The sequence below is a fragment of the Lontra canadensis genome, unplaced genomic scaffold (genome assembly GCF_010015895.1).
Source record: "Lontra canadensis isolate GAN:19392208 unplaced genomic scaffold, GSC_riverotter_1.0 scaffold71, whole genome shotgun sequence".
Lineage (NCBI taxonomy): Eukaryota > Metazoa > Chordata > Mammalia > Carnivora > Mustelidae > Lontra > Lontra canadensis.
This window is the reverse complement of record NW_022631065.1, coordinates 2,538,204-2,552,084: the sequence shown is the minus strand read 5'-3', so window position 1 is coordinate 2,552,084 and position 13,881 is coordinate 2,538,204. Positions and strand designations below refer to the sequence as shown.

General features: G+C 40.8%; 1 protein-coding gene across 1 annotated transcript in view; it reads right to left on the bottom strand.

The window, feature by feature from the left end:
- Nucleotides 1-211: 211 nt before the first annotated feature.
- The window catches only part of SUCLG1 (succinate-CoA ligase GDP/ADP-forming subunit alpha), a 32,441-nt gene continuing 18,771 nt past the window's right edge, over nt 212-13,881 (bottom strand). The window contains exons 4-9 of the mRNA XM_032880680.1: nt 12,744-12,956; nt 12,524-12,581; nt 9,209-9,292; nt 7,517-7,668; nt 1,790-1,978; nt 212-247 (exon numbers count right to left, since the gene is read on the bottom strand). Coding sequence (XP_032736571.1) covers nt 221-247; nt 1,790-1,978; nt 7,517-7,668; nt 9,209-9,292; nt 12,524-12,581; nt 12,744-12,956 — 723 coding nt within the window. The 3' untranslated portion in view covers nt 212-220. The remainder of the gene's footprint in view (nt 248-1,789; nt 1,979-7,516; nt 7,669-9,208; nt 9,293-12,523; nt 12,582-12,743; nt 12,957-13,881) is intronic.

Here is a 13,881-nt window from a genome sequence, read left to right as displayed (position 1 = left end):
ATATTCAAATCAAATGGTAGGTTTATTGGCTGTCTGTTACACAATGAGGTGGAAACATCTCAATTTAGGATGTTCTAAACCTTATTTTGGCTTCCTGCTACTGACAGACCAGCGACAGGCACATGGGCTGACAATCGGGGACAACAGAAGCAAACCGCTGCTGCTTCCCATTTCCATAATGATTCATTCCACAGGGTTAGGGAACTTCTTGTTTCCTTTTTCATAGCATCTTCCTCTTTTCAAACTCCTTCAGAAAGAGAAAGGCACAGAAGAGAGAGAGGATAAAAAGATTTAAGATTCAAATTACATTCCCGGTCAAAGTGATTCTGAAACCTCTTATCTTTAGGATCCTTTGAACAACCAAAGATTACAGAAGTGAAATGTACCAGGCTGAGGGTGCTTGAACACAACAGAACTGCTTTCACATTGGGCTATGTCAGCTGGAATTTCACGAACCTAGATGTACAGCCTCTACTTTATGTCTCCCAAACACAAAGGTCGAGAGGCTGTGAACTGTACTTGTTTTTCTGCGGCAGTATTATTATTAAGAACTGACAAACTTGACTACTTATGCAAACCCTAAAAGGCCACACATGAACCACACTGGACTTTTTAATAAGGCAATGGAAACAGCTTTGCTTAGTTTCTCCAAGAAAGAGACTAAACGCCGATTCAGTTAAGATTTGAACAGAATGTCAAGCACCTCCGAAACATCTGAAAAGGAAACAACACTGAAAATCACATGGCTCTAGATTGAAATTAGAATACGACCGATATGTAGTTGCCTGCTGCCACCTACTGGAGCAAAATGGTAATGCATATGTCCAAAGTGAAGGAAAGAATTTGCTTCACCCTTTTCCTGCCCCCACCCCGCCCCACACACTCACTAACCACCCAGAACTATGGCACATAGTGTCTTATTTCAAAAGACAGGATCAGGCAAAGAAGCGAGGCAAGGGCAAAAAAGATGGAGCCAAAACATGGTTCCCTCCTGGGGATACAATTTGTGCCTGTTCTCAACATGCTTATAATGTCTGGTTTTTGCTTTGCTTTTTTGTCAAAGCTATAACCGTCATAAAAATAAAAAGAGAGCCTTAAATGATCACTTAGAGACAGGCTAAAACTCATTGCAAAGAGATTACAGAGGATACCTAGTCATTCAGAACATTTTAAACTATTATGTTCTATTAAAAAAGGAAAAGCAAAGCTTATGGTTAAGAAGTTGCTCCTCCATCCTGCAAACAATGGCATCCCAACCAGCCAGGGCCAGAAGCTACAGGCTGGAAACCCCCACCTTCCTCTTTTGATATCCCTTCCCTGCTCCCCATCAACACCCCCATCAACGCCCTCATCATCCAGGTTTCATTTCTTGTCACTCAGCCCCTCTCCCTAGAAACAGAAACCTATGAGATCAGGGTAGCTACTATCCCAAAGGCCCTCAATGAAAAAAATGAAATGCAAGGCAATGCCCCGCACTCCCCCCAGATGGAATTCATGGCACTTATGGCCTCTGAAATACGGTCCTGTAGATCATATTTTGCCCCTCACAAAAGAGGAAAATTCCAAAATCGAAAGAAGTTAAGTTCTTTAAAATCAGAACGTTATTCCTCGTCATGCCCAATTAGGGCCCTTGGGACATGAATGGAGCTGCTAGAGACTGTTAAGCTGCACAACAGAAAGAAAGAAACAGTAAGGCCCAGAAGAAAGGACCACGGTTTCTGGGCATCCAGTGTGGCCCGTGCTACAATGCCTGTTACTTCAGAGCGCTCAGGCCACGGTTAGAGCTCACCTTGTAGATGGTGGTTCCCAGCTGCGCAGGAGACATGCTGACCACAACGCCCGCGCTCTGGAGCGCAGAGATCTTCTCTTTGGCTCCACCTTTTCCTCCAGCAATAATCGCCCCTGCATGACCCATTCTCCTGCCAGGAGGAGCAGTTAAACCAGCAATGAAGGACACCACAGGCTTGGCCTTGGGACCCTGGAAAGTGATATTTTGAACATTCTGATGAAGAAGTTGCCCAAAACTGGACTTCAAATTCAGGGCCCACCACTCATCCTCACTGAGAAAATCCATACACACAGGAAGCTGTAATTGAAACCACTGCATTCACCTTTGAGATGACTTAACTTTTCATATGAACTTGGGAAAACAATCCTGAGCAAAGTTTTTGTCTAGATATTAAACGTCAACTTCACTGGCTACAAGCTATTTTACCAACATATATGTGATTCTTCTATTTGAAAAAAAAAAAAAAAAAAGCACACTTCAAAACATGTAATTTGTGATAATAATAACTTAAGACACTAGATTAGGTTGTTTTATTTCAACCTGAATTTATGTCTTAATTCATTATTAGTTTACCCATAATAAATTTGCTAGAAGGAAAAAGATGAGGTGGTAAGGTATACTGGAAAAGATGCAGGACTGGAAGTCACCAGATTCAATTTGCTGTTGACTAAAGCTGGTTGACCTTGGACAAGGCACATCAGCTCTGTAAACCTCTGATTCCTCATCTATGAAATGAAATAGCTAAACCAGAATGATGGCCAAGGGTTCCCTTCTCCTCTGAAGTTCTATGAAGTCTAAGGAAGATCAGGACTAGTTTTATTTAATAAAAATCCATTCTAATATGCAAACTCTATGTAGATAAAGAGCACTATGCTAGATTCTGAGGCTAAAAATAAAAAGCCACATGGGAAATATAAGGATTCCTGTGCTCTAGACTTAAAATACAGTTAAAGAAATAATATATTGGGGTGCCTGGGTGGCTCAGTGGGTTAGGCCTCTGCCTTCAGCTTGGGTCATGATCTCAGGGTCCTGGGATCGAGCCCTGCATCGGGCTCTCCTCAGCGGGGAGCCTGCTTCCAACCCCCTCTCTCTGCCTGCCTCTCTGCCTACTTGTGATCTCCCTCTCTTTCTCCCTCTCTCTGTCAAATAAATAAATAAAATCTTTTTTAAAAATAATGTATTATTGATTAGTTAAGAGATACCAAAAAATTTTTTTAATCTGTGGCTAAATTTCACAGTGAGGGAAAATACCATGTTCATCATACGAGTCCAGAGGCAGCAAGGTATCCAGAGAGGCCTGTACAAAGCAGAACTGAACACAAGCAGAACCTGAGTGCCTTCATTAGGTACCATCACCCTCCCCCCAGCCAGCAATTCTCAAATCATTTGGTCTTAGAACCCCTTACCCTCACAAAAACAATTGAGAATCCCAAAGAACTATTTTTTATGTAGATCATATCTGGTATTTCCTGTATTAGAAATGAAAACTAAGTGGGGCACCTGGGTGCCTCAGTGCGTTAAAGCCTCTGACTTCGGCTCGGGTCATGGTCTCGGGGTCCTGGGATTGAGCCCCATGTCGGGCTCTCTGCTCCGCGGGGAGCCTGCTTTCTCCTCTCTCTCTCTCTGCCTGCTTCTCTGCCTACTTGTGATCTGTCTCTCTGTTAAATAAATAAAATTTAAAAAAAATTTTTAATAAAAAAATAAAAAATAAAAATAAAACTATTTTTAAAAACATTCTAGTAGGAAGTGTGGCATTATTTTACATTTTTCTAATTCTTGAATGTCAAATTTAACAAAAAGCAAATGGACTCTGATATCTGCTTTTTGCATTCAATCTATATAACAATATGTTATTTTGGCTGAACTAAGAGAAAATCTGGACTCAAACACATACATGGTTTGAAAAGGGGAAGAATTTTAATAGCCTGTGGATATTCTTCTTTGATACTACACAAACCTCTTCAAGTCGTAATTTCTTAGGGTTAGTTGCAATGTTGGAATCTGAAACCATAGCAATGTACTTTCTGTCCTTTGCTATTTTAAAATCCATTAAATGTATCTTTTACCTATAATGATTTTCTAATATTCATTAGTCAACGAATAATACAGGTTTACTGAGTTATGCACATCTTCTAAATGCTGATACATTTCATTATTCAATATCAACAAACCATAGTCCTCATTATCAGCTTCAAAGTCTTTAGTAGGAGGAAGTGATCAAGTTCAGTGGCAGAAACAATTTTCTGATTTATGAATATTCACTTGATAGCTCAAATTTTATCAGTCAATAAATACTGTAAATAGTTTTCCTTGCTATGGCAGGTTCACTCTGTTCGTTTTTGAGAAACAGTCCGCCAAATACCCCAGTCTGAACAACTTGTTTGCTTGCCAATTTTCCTGAGAGGAAATGGTGTTCCACGGAAAAAACAGCTAGTTCACAGCTCAATTGGGAAGGTGCTTTACCTCCCACTTCATCACAAAATACGGACTCATGGGTTAGGATTTAATAAAATTAACACTTTTTACTGCTTCATCAAGGACATTCTTAAAGAAAAGTGGTTTGGTTTTGTTTTTCTATGTGCCAGTGAATGATTAGAACAGTTGCTTCCACTGCCCAGCTCTGTGGTATGGTGCCAGCATGCCAGGTTCTGCGTGGGCCGACACTGCTTACCCCAGCCTCATCTCCCACCATTTCTCCCTGCTCTTTGTCTTCCAGTAATTCCAGGCTGCTCCGCCTCTGCTCCTCTGCAGAGAATGTTCTCCCCACTCCTTGGAGACCTGGCCAATTTCCACTTAACTTTGAGACCTGGATCAAGCCTCCTCTTCCCCAATAAGCCTTTCTGACTCTTCCTCCCACCATCTCCACAAACACCCTTGTGGAAACCATCTTCTGTTCAGGGATGTCAAAGCTGTGCCTTTGACAAGGTCCTACTATTACACTAAGTACAGCGGCTGTGACTCATTTCCCGCGTGTTCCCCTCCCAAACTATGAATTCCCTGAACACAGGAACTATGTTCTCACTTATTTCCATATGCCCAGCACCGACAGTGGTACAGAATTCAAAAGAGAAGACTCTACAAGTCACTTATTCATTCACTCGTGGGCTCTGGAGAGTTATGAACATCCCATATTTAAAGGGCACTAATTTCTACTTGATCCCTTTGTCTCCATACTCACAGAAAAAGAATACTGTACTAGAAGGAAATAAGATTTCAATGAACCTAGAATGTCAGACAAGTTTATATTCTGTCCTATGAACAAAGGAGAGTCACTTGAAATTTCTTAAGGAGAGAAAAATAAAATTAAAAAGACTATGAAGAAGTATGATCTGAAAACAGGATACAGAAATGATGAGAAACAGACCAGTTAGGATGATGTCAGTATAGTCCAAGCAGAGGCCCAGGGCTGGTGACCCTTTTCCTGAATCCCTGCATTCTGATTTCTGAATCAGAATCCCTGTATTCTGATTCCAGAATCCTGAATTCTGATTCCTGAGCCCTCCATGATGCAATGGAGACATGAGTCAGACCTGGGATGGATCCCACCCTTAGTTCGTTTGCTGTATACCTACCACTGGCAAGTCATTAACCTCTCTGTGCCAGCTGCCTTATTCATAAAAGGACAAAACACCTTACCCAAAGGGTCAAGATTAAACAACACCACTTTTACAAATAAGTATTGTTGTAATGATGATAATAATAAAAACAGCAGTGGTGGCAGCAGATAACACTACTAAGTATTCACTCTGTGCCAGGGACTGTGCTAAGTGTTTTATGTCACCTGTTCAACCTACAATCTTGTACACCGTAGGCCCTTAATAAAAATTCGCCCCAAATCAAAACCACAGTGAAATACTACCTCAAGCAGTCAGAATGGCTAAAATGAACAAGTCAGGAAATGACAGATGTTGGCGAGGATGCCGAGAAAGGGGAACCCTCCTACACTGTTGGTGGGAATGCAAGCTGGTGCAGCCACTCTGGAAGACAGTATGGAGGTTCCTCAAAAAGCTGAAAGTAGAGCTACCCTATGACCCAGCAATCGCACTACTGAGTATTTACCCTAAAGATACAAATATAGTGATCTGAAGGGGCACGTGCACCCGAATGTTTAGAGCAACAATGTCCACAATAGTCAAACTATGGAAAGAACCTAGATGTCCATCAACAGATGAATGGATAAAGAAGATGTGGTACATATATACAGTGAAATACTATGCAGCCATCAAAAGAAACGAAATCTTGCCATTTGCAACCACGTGGATGGAACTAGAGGGTATTATGCTGAGTGACATAAGTCAATCAGAAAAAGTTAATTATCATATGATCACTCTGATATGAGGAATCTAAGAGGCAGGTTGGGGGCGTCGGGGGTAGGGAGGGAAAAAATGAAACAAGATGGGATTGGGAGGGAGACAAACCATAAGAGATTCTTAATTTTAGGCAACAAACTGAGGGTTGTTGGCAAGGGGAGGGTTACGGTGGCTGGGTTATGGACACTGGGGATGGTATGTGGTACAATGAGTGCTGTGAAATGTAAGCCTGATGATTCACAGACCTGTACCTCTGGGGCAAATAATATATTATATGTTAATAAAAAAAAATAAAATTTGTCCCCCAGGAACTAACCAGGAATAGGAAAACATATGCCAAATGAAATAAAATATACATGCTTAGCTTTCTCCACTAAATTCTGAGCTACTCAAGGGATCCAGAGTTGAGCCTAAATACATTTTAAAATTTACCTGAATATAGCATAATATCACATTAACCCAAATCTTTCCTAAAAAGAAGTCAGTTTTTACTTGAATTTCAAACTTTATAGCTTCTCTGAATTTAAGAGACTCTAGTAACATTTTACCCCAAACTCCTGACAATCTACTTTATTCTTTCCGTATCCACCACTTACTGGTGTCTAATGTGTAAAGGGAATGGGTTGGGCACCAAGGTACAACAGTCCCTGTCACCCCAGATAGAGGCTAGAATGGGATATTAAGCATGCCTCGCAGAGGGAATGAGCAAAGGCAAGTGAGAATGAAAACAACTGAAAGGTCAGGTGGGACATGGATGTGAAGAAGAGAGCCAGAGAGGTGTCTAGGCACTAGAATACCATGCTAAGTCCACACTTTATCCTATGTGTGGTGGGAAACTGTCACGGTTTAAAACCAGGCGGTAAGAGGCGCCCATGTCTGAGATTCAGAAGGGCAGACAATCCGGGGGGCCGGAGCAGGATGGCCTCAGAGAGAAGGAAGGGGTGGTGGCTGAGCAACAGGAGTTGGGATTTTCAGGAAGAAACTACTGACATGGTCCAGGGGAGAAGACGGTAGCTCGAACCAGAGCAGAGGGATGAATTACAGACAACGCTCTGAGTCTCAACATACTACTGAGGATAGAGCTTGGTAAATAGGTGGAAACAGGAGAGAAAGAAGTAAAAGATGCTTCTGAGGTTTCTGCCTTGGAAACTACATGAAGTATGATGTTTATATACAAGAACCATTCACACTAAAGGAACCGGCCACGGAAAGTACATCCAGGGAAAAATTAAGATGAGAACAAACAGGAGAAAGACCAAGAGGACAGAGAGGAGGAAGAAGGAGCGGAAGCGGCCAGGAGCCTCTGCGATAGCCGCGGCAGGAGAGTGAGATTCAATGGCAGCATGCCCTGACAAGCTCACCAAGTGACAACTGTGTGTGAAGAGCTACATTTTTCCAAACCCAAACCCAAACTTACTGAATTATGTTGCTTCAAAAATTCTGCAGCATTTTCTTCTGCATTACCACCTATTTCACCAATTAATATGATGCCTTCTGTGGCTGGATCATTCAGGAAGATTTCAAGGCAGTCAATAAAATCTGTGCCATTAAAAGGATCACCTCCAATGCCTGAAAAAGTCAAAGAATACCAACATCAGCTGAAAATTTAAGGATGAATCTTACAAATTAGGCCAGGAAATGTTGTTTCAACTCATTTCTTACTTTGTCTACCGCTCTCACCAATGTTTTAAAATGCATCATCACTCTTGCATTTAATATTTTAAAAAAATCACAAAGTGCTACGTTTATTTCTGTTCCTGATTATTACATGAATGCTAAATCGTAGCTGATTTCGGATATTCACAAAGACAACCTTCTTTTTGTTTTTGCTCTTTCATCAAGCTTCCTTCCTCCCACGAAATTAACCCCAAACAACTCTTTTAAAATGGGCATTTTAAGAAAAAGTGTGTTTATGTTGCAAGCAAGGAAGATTGTCTCTTCTCTAATTAAACATTTTACAAATGTCTTTGCACAAAGTAACTGTAAGATGTGGCTCATTGCAGAGAAACCACACGCAAGTTTTAAGACACAAGTCCCAATGAGAGACAGAGTTGAGGGTACACTGACCCCTCTTCCTTTAGATCCAGGGTGAGTGAGACCACAAACACACACATTTAAGGCAGGATTGATTTCCTACTTCTCAATGCACCTCTGAAGAACGAAGCTGAGGAAGAGAAGCAGCATTTATTGAGTGCCAACTGTATGTCAAGTACATGCCCCAGCACATTTAGACCTGCCACTTCCTAATTCTTCCAGCCTCTCTGTGAAATAAGCATTAGTATCAGCAATTTACAAATTAAAGACAGAAGCTGGAGAATATGAATTTTGCAATTCTGTTCTAAACCTTTTCTTATTCTCCATCACACTAAGTTACTCTGTGGCTAAGATTATACTTTGTACATAGAGAAGCTCAATTACTATTTCCAATATTGATTTTATGGGGCTGAATCCTAATAAAAAGAGTCCAGGGCTTTATTTTATAAATTTACTATATGAGAAGCTATTTTTGAAAGTCTTTTTACAGTTACTCTAAAAATTTAAAGATATATTTATAAAAATGAGAAATCTGCCTCACTTCTAGCAACTTTTAAAAGTGGTAGGCAATATAATGTAGCAAAAAGAGAAGTTCTGGGGATCTCAACTGTAGATTTTTCTCACAACTAAAGCTGTAATAGTACAACTTTTCAGCTCACAGGTGCCTCAGGGTTGCCTTAAGAATGAGATAACAGATGGCAAAGAATTCAGGAACTAGGAAGCACTGAATGATAGCTTATAGTAACAATGATAATTCTAGTAATCAAAGCCCTAACATGAAGAAATATTTCTTCATTACAAGTGAAGGAAGTGATGTTTTCAGGCACCAAGGCTCTTCAGGGCACGTGTCCCACGATGCTTGTTCTACAACATGCAAGTCAAGCCTTAGACCATGAATCTTAAAAATATAGGATGGTGCCTCACACTGAGGCTAAGTAAATTTAAGATCTTAACACCTTTTTTAATAAAATGGTTATCAAAACCTCCTTCAAATAACCAAAACAATAATTATTACTGTACTCATTCAATGAAGTTACTGCATTATAATAACATGATTCTATCAAAAACCTCTCACCAACACACAAAGACTGCCCCAATCCAACTTGTGTCGTTTGGTGAACCGCTTCATAAGTCAGGGTGCCAGATCTGGACACAATACCTTAAAGGAAGAGAATTTTAAAATATCAGATTGTGTCCCCATCATAGTCCATCATGTTACAGATACAAGTACATAAAAGAATCCATTCCACAATTTGTCATCCAAATCAACAAGTGTAAAATCAGTGCATAAATACCTAGCTTCTCACTATGAACTCGAGTGTACGTAACCAGACTGTCTGCACCAACTAATCAAACTGAAAGACATGTGTGTATCTTGGTACTGCTAGTACCCTATGGAATGCTGTTCGATTGCCCTCTTAGAACAATGCTGCTTTTCCCCCGTCCTGTGTTCACAGTACTGAACAGAGATCCTACACAGAGGGAGCTCAATACTTACCTGAATGGCTCAAAGCTGAAAACCCTTCAATGGAATACAACTTTCCTCTTAAGCAAAACCTAATTCCAATAGTTTTAAGGCCATTCAATCACTGGACCCTAATTCATGACAAATGACAATCACTACCACCATCCCCCATCTGTCTCATTCATCAGTTCTGCCTTACTGTCTAAGCTTTCTCTCCATCTACACACTGTCTCCTTACTACAGTCCTTCCTCTGTAGGACGTTTCATAACTGAGAAGGTTGGGTAGGTAAATACCTACCTACCTCTGTATTCAGTACATTTAGCTTTGTTTAAACAAAGTATAGTTGGTAATTTCTTAGTTGTACATCTTGTGTATGATTGTCTATCTCCTTTCCACTCTTCCTACTTGACTCTTGTGGTACGATTATGGTCTAGGTATCCACTCAACATCCTAGATTATTGGGAAAAACAACTATTTTATTTATTCTAGTCTGGTGATGGATCAATGTAATAACCAGTGAATACCAGGATGTTATCATTCTTCAAAGGGGCTTTCATCTGATTATATAAATGATATATAAATTACATAAATGCAAACTGCATACACTGAAGGTAACGAAAGTCATGTTTTAAGGGTAGTTTACTCCTGTCATTTTTAAAGTATATATAGTAAAAAAGGCTAGCACTTAAAAATACCTATTCACAAGGACACTTCTGCTTCTGAAAAGTAGAATTACTTTCCTCTATTCTTCCTGTTAAGTACAACTAAAAACCCTGGGCATTATATGTAAAATAAATACAAGAAATCACTTAAGAGATGAAAGGAGGCAAAGTGGCTAGGGACCTCCAGACTCGAGGAATGAAACACTGGTGAGCTCCCGGGGTTTCCTTTTGCTTCATGCATCCCAGATACAGAGCGAAAGAAGCCAGCATCCCACAAACAGAGGTACAGGAAAAAAGTTTACCCCAAAAGCCTGCTCACTCTAGCAAAAGAACCAAGGACAACCTAGCAAAACAGAAAACTTTTTTTTTTTTTTTAAGATTTTATTTATTTATTGGACACAGAGAAAGAGCACAAGTAGGTAGAGCGGCAGGCAGAGAGGGAAAAGTAGATTCCCCACTGAGCAGGGCGTTTGATGTGGGGCTCAATCCCAGGACCCTGGGATCATGACCTGAGCTGAAGGCAGACGCTAAAGGTTAAGACGCTTAACCAACTGAGCCACCCAGGCACCCCAAAACAGAAAACTTTTGAGACAATAACCACTCTGTACTAAATTAACACTACAGAAAATAACTGTGCCTCCACCCTCACTCACATGGGCAAAGGCCAAAGGGATTCCTAGACCTCCAGACTTAGGAGGCTACACTGAGGCACCCCAACATGCCAGCCAGGTTGGTGAAAGAGAAGATCAAATAGGCAGTCAGGACTTTCTTTTTTTAAAACTATTTTTTTTTAAATATCTTATTTGTGTATCTGACAGAGAGAGATCACAAGTAGGCAGAGAGGCAGGCAGAGAGAGAGGGGGAAGCAGACTCCCCGCTGAGCAGAGAGCCCAATGCAGAGCTCGATCCCAGGACCCTGAGATCATGACCTGAGCCGAAGGCAGAGGCTTAACCCTCTGAGCCACCCAGGTGCCCCAGGACTTTCATCTATGCCAGTCGATAATGCGCTCCTCTTCACCCCCACGATGTTAATTTGGTTATTTCCTTGAGGAACTAAACAAGAATTTTCACTAGACATTTTGAGAAAGTTTGTTATATTCTACAGGGCAAAGTCACTGAAAGACCAGATTATAGAAAGACGAACAATAAAAATATTCAAAGCATGTATATATACTTAAAAGGACTTACATACAGAATATTTACAGAAGCCCTCGCTACAATCAACAATAAAAAGACAACCCAATAAAAAATGTGCAAAAAACTTGAACTGATAATTCACAAAAGAAGCTATATAAATAGCCTATAAGCACACAAAACAGTGCTCTACAACACTAGTTGCCAGGGAAAGTCAAATGAAAACCATGAGACACCATTTCACTCCTAGCAGAATGGCTAAAAATAAAGACTGAGAATACTAAATGTCTGTGAAGATATGGACTGGAACTTTCATATACTGATGGTGGAAATGTAAAATGAATAGCCACTTCACAGAACTACTGGGCGATTTCTTTCTTTCTTTCTTTCTTTCTTTCTTTCTTTCTTTCTTTTATTTATTTATTTATTTATTTATTTATTTATTTATTTGACAGAGATCACAAGTAGGCAGAGAGGCAGGCAGAGAGAGGAGGAAGCAGGCTCCCTGCTGAGCAGAGAGCCCGATGTGGGACTCAATCCCAGGACCCTGGGATCATGACCTGAGCCAAAGGCAGAGGTTTTAACCCACTGAGCCACCCAGGTGTCCCTACTGGGCGATTTCTTAAAAAGTTACACATACTTCAAACCTATGACTTAGTGATTCCATTCTTAAGAATTTTACCCAAGGGAAATGAACATGTGTCCACTGAAAGACCTCTACACAATTGTCACCTTAGCCTTATTCATAACGATTCAAACCTGGAAACAACCCAAATGCTCATCAACAGGAGAATGAACAAACTGTGGCAGAATCACACAACAGAGTATTACTTAGCAGTAAAATGAAATAAACTACCAATACATATGAAAACATGGAAGAAACCACAACATGCTGAGCAGGAAAACAATCTTCAAAAACTCCAAAAATATCTTCATTGACTCTGCAGAATTATTATGGATTCTTAATCTCATCCAACGCAGGATACAGAACTGATTCACTACAGACCTCCCTGGTAAATTCCACTATGGTTAATTAAAATAAATTACATTTGCACTGTCACAAATTCTCTTGGTGAATTTTGAGCTTAGGGCAAAGAATTTTTTTTTTTTAATCTATAAGAAACATACCAATTCTTCCTTTCTTGTGAATATGGCCAGGCATGATGCCGATTTTGCATTCTCCAGGCTGAAGGAAAGGAAATCAGTGTTTCAGAAAAATGAAGAAAAAAAAACAACAACAACAACCAGTAACTAACAGGTCATACACACAAACACAGTTGGCCCAACTGAAAGCTAGTTAGCCTTCTGAAAGCCCAAGTCCAGGCCTATTTTGGTTTGTGACACTTACATTGATGATTCCAGGGCAGTTAGGCCCGATCAGCCTCGTCTTTCCCTGGCGCAATAGTTTGTGCTTGACCCGCACCATGTCCTGCTGTGGGATACCTTCGGTAATGCACACGACCAAGGGTACTTCCGCTTCGACGGCTTCATTGATGGCAGCAGCAGCGAAAGGAGGAGGAACATATATGACAGAAGCTGTCGCTCCTGTCTTTTCTTTGGCCTGAAACATTAACCATGAAGCCCTTTATTATGGGTTAAGTTGTAAACACTGTAAAAATGCATTCAATACCATGATTTTAATAACGTCTTGGGATCAGGAAAGTGCACCACCAGGAGACATCGGATGTCTTCATTTTTCCCATTAGCAAGTTCACTGTACTGTCGGAAAAGAGCAGAACCAAGCAGAGCCTCAGGGCCTCCTCTCTGCCCCCCACCCTGTGGACTGCCAGTCTGAATTGAAAGGTTCTGTGACATCCCGTTCCCTCAGGCGATGGCATTTCAGGAAACCTGAAAACAGGGCTGATGTGCATTTGTGTCCTCTCATTCCTGTGGCCATGTTTATTTTTGTTGCCCTACAAGACACCGTATCACCTGTTCAGTACCGAAGACCCTATACCTCCCCAAGAGCAAAGGGATGAGTAAGCTGCCGAGCCTCAGAACTCAGCTCTCACACAACTCCTCAAAACATATCATACTTGATAATATTATCAAGAGACATAAAAAATGATGTGGTTTTTATGCTCACAACTTTTACTCTAAATGCATGTTAATTAAAAATGAACTAACGTACAAATGCATAAATGGCCACAGAATGAGAATGTGGGCCAAATAAGCATTAGTGTCTACTCTACATCACCGCCCAACAAATGCAAAGCACTTAAGACCACCGGTTTGACCATGGTTCTCTCCGTGATCTCCACATACCCTCCACATGTATCAATACAATGTCTCCTTCTCCCCACCTCTATGTGCGGTCTCGTGTCCTCCAATGTAACGGAAGCTCCTTGAAGACAGATACTGTCAGTGATCTCTGACTCTCCAAGAGAGACAGTACCTGTTCTCTGAGAGACCCTGAAAGACGGCTCAAGACAGGTCTTGTTAAGGCCTCACCACAACCCTGTATGCTTAGTATCCCCATCTACAAA